Here is a 14,523-nt window from a genome sequence, read left to right as displayed (position 1 = left end):
AATATATCCGAGCTGATAGTTTCCTGAGAGACAGGAAGCTTGAGTGACTTCAAGCCCCGCTGCACACCCCACTGGCACTGCTTTTTAGCCTTCCACCTGTTCAGTTGCTATAAGCAAAAAGTGCTCAGAGCTAAGCTGTTGGTTCTTCAAGTCAACACATCTGGACCCTTCAGTTTCTTAAATTTCCTCAGCAGTTGTGCCTCCTAAATGATTAGTCACCTCATTCTTCTTCTCTTGCAGCTTTGCTTCTCTTTTATCTGTGCACTCAGAAGGCTGCATGATCTGCTGACCTAGACACCAGATCCTAGAAATGTCTTCTACATGTGGATACCTTTCAGTTAACTATTTTTTCACCTGCTAACTGTGGTTCTTGTCGAGAGGATTCCAAAAAAATCCCCCCACTACCCTCTAAAAAATCACAGACACAAAAATTCTATCTCATTGTTCTGAGGGAGACGGGAAGAATGAACTAATGATTAAGAATCATTATGCAACATTTGAGAGCAGATGTACTGTTCTCTAAACACAAAATGTGGAAAAGTCCATTAGCCAGTAGACTGGAGAAGATCCCTTCTCCGTAGATCTAAATTTGCCTAAGTAGTTTTTTCAGATGACATGCCTGTGAAATAGGTGTACTCCCTTTGAAAATAAGTAAAAAACGATGAGTGGACATGGGCAAAATAAGTAAAAGTGGGAGGAGTATTAATGGTGGGTGACCCAAGGCCACCAGCTACACAGGCAAATGCAGTCCTGGGAACTGACTACTCAGGGTAACCTTGTTTCTTCAGGGAAGGTCCTGAGTCAAAGGGTGGATGACCCCAACACAGTTGTATTGTATTTATATTTGTACTCATTCTCTTTATTCCTAAGGAGTGGAGTGGGGAAGATGGAAAATAGGGCTAGAAGGTCCTTTCTCTCTTCCAGAAGGCCTTTGCTTCAATCAGATTTTTCTGTGCTTACAGCGCCTCTCTGGTCAACAACACTCCCCATTTTCCACATGCTTCTGATGGCTTTCAATGAGAATAGCTCTATGTGGTATCCTCACATATTTAAAAAGAAAGAATTGGGATGAAATATCCTCAGCACAGAAGAACTTTCAACTCTTAGAATACAGTGCCTGCAGATAGTGTAAGATTCCCTGGCTTAAATATGTGATGAGAAGATTTTCAACCTCAGTAAAGCTTTACTCTACTGGTTCTCCCCATTTGTTACAAGAACCTCAAACAATGCCGATATATAACTTCAGTATATTATATCCATTTATATGAATATGTTTGTAAATATGCTTATGTATATATACAAACATGCACACACATCTGTCTCAAATTCCAAAGGTTGAGTACCATTTGCAAAGGACAATTCTTTACTTCTAAATAGTTTATATAATTGAAACAGAACCAAAATCCTCCTTTGGAAAACATATGAACATATCTTGGTTTACCAAGCCACATGAGGTGCTGAGGCCTACTAGAGTGGTTTCACCCTGAAAATCCCCTCACTTTGACCTGGATCCCTGAAATGGTTTCTTTGTGATCCCAGATCTCAGCTCCTGCTTCCCACAACTCTTCTCCTGCCATGACCCTTTCCAGGGGCTTCCATGGACACTAGTACGATTCTATGTTGACTCCGGTCTCCTGCTCAATTGATTGTGATCTCTTTAAAATACAGGGATGAAGAACGGCTGAGAAAAGTTTGGGAAAGAAGTGTTATTGTGGGGTTTTGCCTTACAGACATTAAAATGTATAACGTGGTTAAAATAATTAAAAATAGCATCCAACTGGTAGGTACAAGGAAAGAGGCAGAGAAATAGCAATAGTATATAGGAAAGCAGCATGCATAGCACAAGCCCAATTAAATGAACAATATTTAACTGTGTATATAAAAAGCTAATATGATTATCTCTAGGTGGTACTATTATGGGTTTCTGGTATTTTCTTTGACTTACATTCCTTTTGTGAAAAAGAAAAACAAAAAACAATAGGAAAAAACCCAAGTGTTAAAGTATAAATCAGAAACTGGGAGAAATATTTGAAACCAATAAAAAACAGTTTAACATCCTTAATATAAAATTATTATACAAAAATATGTAAATATATTACATATACTATATAAAGTCAGTATATACAAAATATGTAAGATATCGACCAAAAAATAAATATCAGAAAGGCTGAGAACACAAAGTTAGCAAAAGTACTGTGTTGGAAAAAGTACATAAAAATAAGCATTAAAAAATATTTCACCACATTCGTAATAAAAAATAAAAAATTGATACTCTAAGGTATAATTTTTCCAAATCAGCAAAGGTTTAAAATAACCAATAACCATAAAAAGTAATAAGGATCCAATCAGTTGGACATTCCCATATGTTGCTTTAAATGATACTGCAAGCCCAAATCCTTTATCTGAAATCATTAGAGATGTGCTTCAGACTTTGGAATTCTTTAGAATTTTTTTAAAAGTTACCCATTACGTACATTAAGCAGAAACTGCAGCCAGGTGAGGAGCAGTACATCATAATCAGACACATTAATATTTCTGCAGTTAAACATATAAATATTCACAAGAAGTAGAATAAATGAAAGACTGAAAACAGCCTCATTTCTGCTGTTGACAGTTTTGTCACAAAATGAGTTCAGGTTAGATTTTACTACAAAATGAGTTAAGAACAAATTTATGGTTTTCAGAGCTTTTTAGATTCTAAAGTTATGATAAGGAATTCTGAACTGTTTAGAGAATCTTTCTCAAAATCAATTTGGCCACATAATTATAAATTTAGACTTTAAAACATTCATGCATTTTGACCAATTTCAAGGAGGAACAAAATAGAAACACACAAAGAGTTACGCTTCAGGATATTCATAAGAATTTTATTTACAACAATAAAAATGAAATTGGCATAGACTTGAACAGCAGAGTAATGGCTGTATCATGATACAGCCAAATAAAGGGCTATTATATGGCTATAAAATCATTTTGAGGATACTCAATGACTCAGGAAAAGGCTCATTATTTATTGTTGAATAAAAGATAATCAAGACATAAACTTCACATTCGGTGTGATACCGATTAAAAAATGATGTATATTTGTAGAAGAAAAGACTTGAAAAATATGCCAAAGTATTAATAGAGATTATAGCTAACCACTGGAATCATAGGTGATTTTTACTTTGTTCATAACTATGTCTTTGAAGTTTTTCTTATAATGAGCATGTAATACTTTTATAATTATTAATTTTCTACACAGGATTTATCCTATTAACCTTAATGTTTATCTGAGTACATAATACAACCCCTGGGGGAGGTTCTACCAGTAGAGATGGAGCAAATGACTCTAGCTGGCTCTTGCCCTTGCACCATCACTGTCCTGGGGAACTTAGTTCACAGTACTGAAGCCCTGAAGGAGACTGCTGGCTTCGCAGCTCACAGTGGTGGCGGGGAGGTGGGGTAACTGCTACTCTCCATGAAATCACAGCCATAACTTACTTGACACCTGCTGAAAAGCTCATCACAGGGAAGAAGAGCCCGTCTGTGTTGAAGTTCTCAAACATCCCCTGCACGGGCTGTCCATTGATGCGGAATGAGATGCTGGGCACCCCGAGGTCCAGGCAGCAGCTTACCACATCATCCGATCTCAGGAGGTGCTGGTTGATGGAAGCCACAGCTCTGGGTATCCGGCCTGGTGAGGAAAGAACAGGAAGAAGGCTGTGGAACTCTGGAGGCACCTGCTAGGCTGAGAAAGGCTCAGAGGCCTCTGCGGGAGGTGGGGAGGTGTGATGGGTACTAAAGAGGTCCAGAGGTACTACTGCATTTGAAATGCAACTTTGCTTTTCCTGTGTGAGATGAGCAACGAGAAATGAATTCCTAAGCTGGCGAGTGGGCAGTCACCATGCCTGATTTGCGATGAGTCTCAGGGGAAATGCTCAAGCTGCTAAGAATGAGAAATAACAAAAACTTCACCTGCTCAATGTGTGTTCAGACTATGGCCTGGTGTCTGAAGTAACAGACAGACTGCTTTTGCTGGTGTAGCTCGCTCTTCAGAAGTAGCTGGTGTGTGTGTCTGTTTAGTTATAAGTGCCCAAAGACTTTCCTGTCTTCTACTTCCTCAAAAAGATTAGACTGCTCTAGGGTTGAATAGAGAACCCATCAAAGAGAAGAATGGCAAGGCCATCTAGCCGTTAAACTATACTACATAGGCTGGGCGCAGTGGCTCACGCCTGTAATCCCAGCACCTTGGGAGGCTGAGGCAGGTGGATCACCTGAGGTTGGGAGTTCGAGACCAGCCTGACCAACATGGAGAAACCCCATCTCTACTAAAAATACAAAAGTAGCCAGGTGTGGTGGCGCATGCTTGTAATCCCAGCTACTCAGGAGGCTGAGGCAGGAGAATCGTTTGAACCCAGGAGGCAGAGGTTGCGGAGAGCTGAGATAGTGCCATTGCACTCCAGCCTGGGCAACAAGAGTGAAACTCCATCTCAAAAAACAAATAAAAAAAACTATGCTACGTAGTTTGCTTATTTGTTTTAAAGAACTTTATTATTTCAGATAAGCAGGAAAACACATTGCCAGTTATACTCTGAACTGATTAAAAAACTTCTTTACATCTCTTTCACTAGATGAGTTATCATTTCCTGACTTAAAGTAGTGAGGAAAATCACCTCTCTGCTTTCCTATATCATCTTATTCTGGAAATTCTAAAAGTAAATATTAATAATTATAACCACCCACCCCTCCCCTATCGGGTTTACATTTCTATTAGAAAGACAGCAACAAAAGAGAAGTTAGGTTTTAAAATAGAGTTTCCAGCAAAAGAAAAAAGATATCTTGTTTCTTGATTACAGAAGTAATATGTATTCATTATAAATGGTCACCATTTATACAGGAAAGTATACAAAAAGGCTGGGTGCTCATGCCCATAATCCCAGCACTTTGGGGGGCCAAGGCAGGCGGATCGCTTGAGCTCAGGAGTTTGAGACCAGCCTGGCCAATATGGTGAAACTCTGTCTCTACTAAAGATACAAAAATTAGCTGGGTGTGGTGATGCACACCTGTAGTCCCAGTTGTTTAGGGGGCTGAGGTGGAAAGATAGCTTGAACCCAAGAGGTGGAGGCTGAGGTGAGCTGAGATCATGCCACTGCGCTCCAGCCTGGGTGACAGAATGAGACCCTGTCTCAAATAAATACAAAAGAAAAAATATAACTCCATAAAAATTCTTCCAAATATATATGTACACACACACTCTATTTTGATGGAGTTATATATATTTTATGGAGTTATACACATACACACTTTTTTTTTTTTTTTTGAGACAGAGTCTCACTCTGTTGCCCAGGCTGGAGTGCAGCGGCACAATCTGGGCTCAATGCAAGCTCCACCTCCTGGGTTCATGCCAGGAGCCTGCCTCAGCCTCCCAAGTAGCTGGGACTACAGGTGCCCGCCACCACGCCCGCCTAACTTTTTGTATTTTTAGTAGAGACGGGGTTTCACCATGTTAGCCAGGATGGTCTCAATCTCCTGAATTCATGATCCACCTGCCTTGGCCTCCCAAAGTGCTAGGATTACAGGTGTGAGCCACCGCACCCGGCCCCACACACACACTTTTTATTCAAACTGGGGTATAATAGGTTTTTGTAGCTTGCTCTACTAATTATATCACAAACATTTTATTGTATAATACAATATTCATTAGAAATTTAATTTTAATGGCTGTATAATATGCTATGAAAAGGTAATTTAAAAAAATCCCCACCTGATGGATATGAGTTATTTACAAATTTTGTGCATGTATCTTTGCTATATAATATTTATAATCCCAGTTTAGAACTATTTGATGTTTTCTGTGGTGACTGCTAGTCTAGTTCAGGTTGAGCATCCTTAATCTAAAAATCCAAAATGTGAAATGCTCTAGAATCTGAAACATTTTGAGCACTGACATGATGGTACAAGTGGAAAACTTCATACTCAACCTCATGTGATGGGTCACCATCAAAAAAGTCAAAATTTTGTTTCATGCACAAAATTATTAAAAATTTTGTATAAAATTACCTTCAGGCTTTGTATTTATGAAACATAAAGGAATTTTGTGTTTAGAGTTGAGTCCCACTCCCAAGGTATCTTATTATGCATATGCAAATATTCCCAAACCCAAAAAATCTAAAACCTGAAACACTTTTGGTCCTAAGAATTTCGAATAAGGGATACTCAACCTATAACAGATTCTAAACTAAGTGGTGAATTTTTAAATGGTGAAATCACTGTGCTCTTTTTAATTAATAAAAAAGATTAGACAGCTCCCTCTAATTAATGTGGGTAATTGACAAAGCCATATTGCATTCCCTCTCACTCTTCCATAAGCAGTAATGAGGCTCTCCTCTGTGCCAGATACTACATCTGGGACTGGGGATCAAAGACAGAAGACCCAACTCATGCTCTTAAGAGGCCCATAGTCTGGTGGGAAATGGACATTTAAATAAAAAATAATACGATAAATATTGGAATGTAGGTACATATGTGTTGCCTTCTAGAGGGAGAGGAAGATGCCTGGGAATCTGTCTGGGAGCATGGAACAAGTTGAGACTTGGAGAATGTAAAGCTCACTAGATAAATGAAAGGAAAAAGCAAGAGGAGTGTCTAACATAGTTGCAGAATGGCTGGAGTTTGGTAAGGCTGGAAGGTGAGGGTTAATGAGGGCTGGAAGAGGGAGATATGGTGGGGCAATAAAGCCGGACAGGAGCATCCAGCTTGGACCACCTGCACAGTTAAGAGTGCTGCTACACATAATGTACTCAATGCATATTGGCAAATAGTCTGGAGTGGCCTTAGACTCTGTTTTTATAACTTTAATACCTTGCTTCACCACTGAGAAGAGGAACAACTTCCTCATTGAAGCACCTATAGGTAAAATTATTTAAAAACAAAACGAAACTGAGCCAAAGTTGAAGAGTGTGTAGGTTTGACATCTTTCACATTTCTCCATTTGAGGACACTGAGTACTCTTAGCTCATTGTATGGAGTTTAGATACCCAAGGTCCCAGGATCTTTTCTTCCTCCTGTTCCAAGTCCTTGTTGTGAAAAAAATCTATATATTAAAATTCAGCAAAGCTTGCAGTAATTGTCTCACTTTTAAGATTTATTTTACCATTAAAAAAAATCTTTTTTTTCATTAGTTTAACTTCTGGAAAATATCACTGTAGTTACTTGAACTTTTTTTTGAGACAGAGTTTTACTCTGTCACCCAGGCTGGAGTACAATGGCATGATCTCAGCTCACTGCAACGTCTGCCTCCTGGGTTCAAGTGATCCTTTCACTGCAGACCCCCAAGTAGCTGGGACTACAGGTACACGGCACTGCCCAGATAATTTTTGTATTTTTAGTAGAGATAGGATTTCACCACATTGGCTAGGCTGGTCTTGAACTCCTGGCCTCAACTGATCCTCCCACCTCGGCCTCCCAAAGTGCTGGGATTACAGGTTTTCACCACGTTGGCTAGGCTGGTCTTGAACTCCTGGCCTCAACTAATCCTCCCATCTCGGCCTCCCAAAGTGTTGGGATTACAGGTTTGAGCTACCGCACCCAGCCTACTTGAACAAATTCTAACAAATATTTGTGAATTGAGGAAGACCAAGAAATAATTGAAATGCTACACTGGACAATTGTCTTTAAAAGTATTCAGATCCTTGCTGGATAAAAATACAAATTCCAAGGTTCTTTAATGTTCTAAGAATCATACAAACTGGGACAAAACTGCCAATGTTGAATCGTGACTCCAGTGTCCTCTCTCCTGTCCTCTGAGGGTTCACTGTTGGCTTCTACACTGGCCTGAGGCTCGGCCACTGAAGACAAAGAGCAGCTTTCATGGGGGATGCTCTTCATCTGCAGCAGGGCTTTGATACCAACAGGAGCTGAGCTCTGAACTTTATTTAGCCATAGCTGCCATATGCCCTCCAGAGGAAATATGGCTGGGAGAATTTCCCCCGTCTGGCTTATTCTTTCCATTGAAAATAACCACCAGGAGGAGCAATTATGCCCTCGTGGTGAAAGACACTGTCTTTTCCCACCTTTTCTCTAAGAGACTGGGCTCAAAGTAGAAGTTTCCTTTGGAACACTTGTTAAGAAAAGTTATAAGCAAATTGAATTCATAGGCTTCATAGGCTGGGCCTATTTTTAAAGCTTGTACAGTAGAGAACAGAGTTGGGACTAATATTATCTAGAAATGAAAGGGTAACTGTTGATAATCACTGGATATGAAGGATATACTTAGCAAGTGCTTAGAGCAATGTCACGGGAAGACTATTTGGATAAGAGAGCCCATTTCATATCATATTCACACTGTAAAAGGTCATCTGATGAAGTATACCTCACTTTAAAATGTGAGTAGTATGAAGAGTTTGAAATTGGAAAATGATGGAATCGTAGCATTGCTTTTACATAGTGTGTTTTATAAATCTCCTCACATGCAGAGAAAGTAATCTCCATCCCTGTGAGGGGTTTTCATGGCTTCCTAATCATTTAGGAAGGGTCTTGTATTCCACGTTTAAACAAGATGCAAATCCTTTTAACTGAGCTGCAGTGAGATAACAAAGGGAGGCTGGAGGGGCCTTGGAGTCACACAAGACTGAGTTCAAATCCCAAGCCCTTACCTGCTGCATGAACCAGGACCTATGATTTTACTAGAGGCTCAACTTCCCCATCTGTAAAATGCGCACAGTGGTACCCACAGGGATGCTGTAAAGACTTATTTGTAAGGTACCATTATTATCCTTTTCTCTTTAATGAAGTAAATAAATGATGTCCTGTGTACCACTTAAGAGGCAGTTTATCATAGTGGTTAAGGAGTTTCTGGAACCAGACTGCCTGGGCTCTAGTTCTGGCTCTGTCACTTACCGTGCGACCTTGGGCAAGTAACTTACCTTTGTGGACTCAAGTTATCTAATCTGTTAAACAGGAATAATGTCTACCTCATAAGACTGCTATGAGTTTTGAATCAATTAATCTATATAGAGCAATAGAAGAGTGCCTCACACACTGTAACCCACAGCAAGTGCTATTTGTTTGCATTTTTTTCAACTCCAGGAACCTTAATTATTAGGCTAACAGTAGAAAAGTTTGCCGGGACACTGTAGGAATATTATACCTTTTATAGTATTAGAAAAAAACAACAATATGGGAAATTATAGCATTGAGGGCTGAATCCAAAAAGTGATTTAAAATCTACTTTCTTTATTGAAAGACAGTACTGAAAAACATGCACATTTTAAAGTATGTTTAATGTATTTGACCCTTTTAGAACAACCAGCGGAAATGTGACACTATGGAATGAAAAATCAAACTTGTTTCAGAGAGCTTTTCTAAGAGCAGCCTCAAGTGCTTTTTATGATATTAGGAACTCTGAATAATCCTAGAGACCATCTGCTGCAAGAGGCCAGCGGTTCTTATCTCTGCCAGTCTCAAGAGGAAAAACTGTCCCCTGGTTTGGAGGCTCAGGCCCACCTGAAGGGCCCAGGAAGCTTGGAAAGGCCATTCCAAACCCTATAATATGATTTTTTTTAAAAGCCACTTAATCAGATGCTGCACATCTTCAATTAACCTCAAAGTGTATTATTGCAGAATTTAGTCCCTTCTGATGAGTAACGAGGCAACTGGAAACAGCGATGCTCAGCACTTGCACAGGTCCAGGCACTGCAGAGTTTGGCATTATAATACAAGCACAAATATTTAGCCATTTGGAATGACAGGGGATCCAAAGACAGAAAAGTGCTGCTCTTCTGCAGCTACTCCTGGGATCTTGTCCACATAGCACTGGGGTTGGAAAGGTCTGAGTCACAGCGGCCTGTGTTTTATAAACAAACAAATACCCTGGAACTCATCTTAGTTGGGAGACAGGTGAAGTCCCCTTGTGCAGATCTGACTGCGGAGGTAAATTATCTTGAGAAGTCAGTAGTCTTAATATATCAGGAAACACAATTTTACTCCATTCATTTGCTTCCATACTATTCGTCTCTTGGGATGGTGAATTCTTTTGCTTATTTCAATTCTGAGGAGGAAAAAGTGGTTAAAGGGAAGGGGAGACATGCTTCCTCCTATGAAACTTCCCCCAGCCAGTAACATACTGTGTAGGCTGCTCTGAGCAGAATTCACTCCCAAGTGCTATCCTGAAAGCCCTATTGAGGCTCCATCCAGAAAGGGAAAGTGAGACCATCACAAAAAAGTCATTCCTCCAAAGAGAAGATCACAGTGTCTGAATTGATCCTGGACTCTGTAGGGAGGGTTAGACAGAGTTGAGGAGGCAGATGTTCCCACACCTGATGCCTGAAAATGACTTCCCAGGCTTCCATGGCTAAAAAGGCCTATTAAGGCTGTCCTCCCCTACACAGAGAAAAAGCTCATTCATACTTCCAGGATGTCACTTTGAGAATGTTTTTCTCATTCAGCACGGAACTGGGGTTCTTTATTCCCTTAGATATTCCTGGGGTAGCCCTAACTGGGCTATTCTCATGGTCTTGAGTGAAGTACCAAGGACTCTGGATTTGGTCTTTATAACTACAGTGCAATTCATAGATGACGAGGGAAGGTAGCTCATATTTACTGTGTATCTAATGTGTGTCAGGGACTTCATATTTCTTATTTAAATTTCATAAGAATCTTATAGTATCCTCGTTTTATCAGAGGAAAACTGAGCCTCTGAGGGGTTAATTTGTCCAATATAAAAAAAAAGAAACATTAAATGGCAGAGCTAGGATTCAAACCCAGGCATAACTCCAAAGCTATGCTGTTTGTTCTTGACCTTCCATTGACAAAGTGTTAGAGGCACCGTAATTCTTTCCAACTACTGCAAAATCTATTGTACTTTAATAAGCATGTTAAAGACATACTTAAGTATGTTCAAGGCAGTGGCTTAATTTATGCACACAAATAACTTTAAAGGTAATGACCTGGGCATTTAAATCTCAAATAAAAGGAGAATAATTTATGATGACCACTTTCTAATATATCCCCCTATCTACGCACCATTCTCTCCTGTAGTAAGTTGGAGTGTTATTTCCGTTTCATTTCTTCATCAGACAATTACCTTTTCATAAGATAGTCTGAAATTCATGGCTGTCCTGGTGGGGGACATCAACAGAAACTTTATTTCTTCAGCTGAAGAAATATTCCTGACATATTCCAATCCCTTCTGCAAGATATATGTTCCCTGTGTGCTGGTTGGAGAAGTCAGAATGATGCCCAGACCCAGGAAAGCTTTGGGTTTTGGTGAGAATGAAACATATAAAACTTGGAGACACTGGTTTCTCCATGTCTCATCAGATGCTGGAGACTGAGGGATGAAATCCCTTGAGTGCACCTACATGGCAATACAACATCAAGTGTGGGCCATTTCAGAGAGCCACAATCAGTTTTTGAAAAGCTGAGTCACCAGCCTTCTTCCCACTTCTCCAATCATAGGAGCCACTGCTAGTGATGCTCGGCATGAACCTGGAGCACCCAGCTTCCCTGCCTTCAGAGGACACAGGAGGGATGAGGGAAAGGATGGGAAACTGTAAACTCCTGGAATGATACACAATTAGACACGATGTTCAGGTCCTGAAATGCACGGAGTAGCCCTCTATGGATGCACCATGAATGGGTTCCATGCCTCCTGACTCACTGATGTATTAATTCCTCAAATTTCTACAAAGGGATACAGGAATACAGTAAGTGCCCCACGCAGTGCTGTAAAGTCAGAAAAAGACTAAATTTTTTTCCTTTGAGAATGATTAGTCTCTCTTCGAAACAAGGGTCCAATTTGCTTCACCCCAGGGTCTAGGTATGCTTCATACTTCCTTAGCCAGTCTCCATGCAGAGCCCTCTCAGGTGTAGCTGGGCTCCAGAGAACATTCTTGGGCTATGGTGGCGAGTTGGTGGGAGATAGGCAGCAGTCAGCAGGAGTGTGAAACAAGTTTTACAAGTCAGTCTTGTTAATTCCTTCACAGACTTAATCCTACCACACTCAGGAGCCGCAAAGGTGCATGAGCATAAGGATTCTTTCTTCTCAGATCATTTCTTCAGAGACAGTTTCCCGCGAACTGTATGATATCTGATGATAACCTAAGCTTAAGGTCACTACTTCATAGCCACAGACTCAGTGGCTCCATGATAACACTATGAGAACAAAGGGAAGCTCCACGTTCCATGAAGAATTAGGGAAGGTTAAGTTGGGAGGATGAGAGCACAAGATAAGACTTTCCCTTCACATGACCCCCTCATCCTGCCATTTTGAATCCACTTATGTTAGGACCACATTGTCCTCTGGGACACACAGAACATGAATGAAGGCTTTTTTTCATTCCTCCCCCATGGCAGTGATCCAGGATAAATAAGTATACAAATAAATGTTTACAGCATTCCTAACAGTTTTAAAGTGTTGAAGCTGAATGCAACATAGCTCCTAAAATAACAACAAAAAAACCCATGTGGACCAACTGAAAATGAAGACCAATTAAAAGAAGCATGTCATTGGGACCTGAGCTGACTTCATCATTGGCATCAGGCAATTAGGTTGTAACTAGAAAGCTAAGGGAAGGAAGAAAATGTGATGAGTTACGTAGCTACCAGTTACAGAAGAAAATATATAGGTTTGTCCTGTAGAGGTAAACTTTTTCTTTGTACTGGATTTGAGGAAGAATGTGTGTCATGGTTACTTACGTAACGGGCACGTGACACAATGCTTACGTAAGGGATTTCTATAAGGGATGCGATGTCTCCAATTGCAGTTTTGCAAAAGATACAGAAAATACACGCTTTGGACAACAGACAGGAGAGGTAGGGCTCTTCTTCTTGATGAAAGCCTGAGAGTTAATCTTGTGTTTTTCACCCAGGCAGAAGTCAAGACATTCCTCCACAAGCACGGGCCATGGACATGCTCGGGAAAAGCATCAATTATTTATCTAAAAAAAGGAAGCTCCGAATTTGTTTAAAAAGGTTAGCACCTATTGTGTGTTAGGCATGGATCCAGACATTTTATAAATTGTATTATGAAGCAACAGGCTGTGCTGACAAGATTATGGACTTGTAGTCAGGTCTGGATCCTTCCTAGTATGACTTTGAATAAATTACTGAACCATCTTTATGCTTCTGTTTACACGTTTGTCACATGAAGTCAATATTTTCTACCTTAAGGGGTCACTGTGAGGATAAAATAAGAGAAAAATGAGAAAGTATGTAACTCACTGCTCAGTGAATAAATGCTGAGTCTCTGCTCATATAATCCTAACGATTCCATACAATAAGGCTCATACAGATACAACAAGCTTGAGAGAAGTGATCTTCATTAGACCATGTAGCTAGGAACTGTCTGAGTAATGGTGTAAATGAGTCTTATTTTAACCTGATACTCTTTTCCACCTAACCGTTTAATTAGTTGAGACTCTTGAGTCTGTATCATTTCAACTGAAAGTGGTCATTTCTGCTTGAATAATTTGAGCCTCCATCATTTCCAGTGAGATTATGAGCCAAAGCTTTAGCAAGGTACTCACCTGACCAAAGGTGAAGTCCATCAAAGCCATAGGAGTACAGGTCGTCGCCAACACCATTGCCTCCCCATCCTTCTCCACCTCCTGGGTACGGGGCATAGCCTGAGGAAGAGGCCCAGCCCACCCGCAGATGCGTGGGCTCTGCTGTTAGGAAGGGGTCCACCTGGTCGATAATCAGCTCGAAGTACCACTTCTTGTACTGGGCTGAGCCCTCCGCGACTCCCAGGAAGATGTTTGGCCGGATACTGAAATTAAACATAGGCAAGTGGCATCTACACACCCTTAAAAGCTGAGAAAGCAAGTTGAACCAGACCATAGGAGGCAATGGCCCATTTACACCTAGGACAAGAGCAATGATGTGTTTTTCATATTGCTCAAAAGATGGGAGGGATCTCTAAAAGCCAGGAGTCTGGGATCAGCCTGGGTAACAAAGGGAGACCCTGTCTCTATAAAAATTAGCTGGGTATGGTGGTGCACACCTATAGTCCAAGCTACTTGCGAGGGTGAGGTTGGAGAACTGCTTGAGCCTAGCAGTTCAAGGCTGCAGTGAGCCATGATTATGCCACTGCACTCCAGCCTGGGCAACAGAGTGAGACCTTGTCTCAAAAAAAAAAAAAAAAAAAAAAAAGACTAGAAAAAGCTTAGGACCCTCAACACTTGATCAAGTTCTTAGTGTGACGCAACAGAACAACATTTTCATTACAAAACATAAAGAATGTTTCTTTTAATATTCCATTCAAGGCAACCAACGTTTACTGAGTGCCAACCATGGGCAGCGATGCTGAAAATGTTACACAGATTTGTACGATTACAAACCTTTGGTTTTTAAGTTAAAAAAAATTTACTTGAATTCCATTTTCTGGTCAATTGGTATAAGCACCCTTATTTTCAGTATAGCAGCTTTGTTACCAAAGCATTATTAATAACACTGGTCTCTTAAAAACATTAAGAAATCATTACTAGGCAACCTCATTAAGTGAAAGAGGTTTTAATGTATCCAGCAAAGTGGTTAAAAGCT

General features: G+C 40.3%; 1 protein-coding gene across 1 annotated transcript in view; it reads right to left on the bottom strand.

The window, feature by feature from the left end:
* RYR3 (ryanodine receptor 3) overlaps positions 1-14,523 on the bottom strand; it is a 566,641-nt gene that overhangs the window by 252,210 nt on the left and 299,908 nt on the right. Inside the window, exons 18-19 of the mRNA XM_063652550.1 lie at positions 13,509-13,750; positions 3,484-3,676 (exon numbers count right to left, since the gene is read on the bottom strand). Coding sequence (XP_063508620.1) covers positions 3,484-3,676; positions 13,509-13,750 — 435 coding nt within the window. The remainder of the gene's footprint in view (positions 1-3,483; positions 3,677-13,508; positions 13,751-14,523) is intronic.

This window comes from Pongo pygmaeus, chromosome 16 (assembly GCF_028885625.2).
Source record: "Pongo pygmaeus isolate AG05252 chromosome 16, NHGRI_mPonPyg2-v2.0_pri, whole genome shotgun sequence".
Lineage (NCBI taxonomy): Eukaryota > Metazoa > Chordata > Mammalia > Primates > Hominidae > Pongo > Pongo pygmaeus.
Note: the sequence above shows the minus strand (reverse complement) of the source record. Positions and strands in the feature narration are given on the sequence as shown.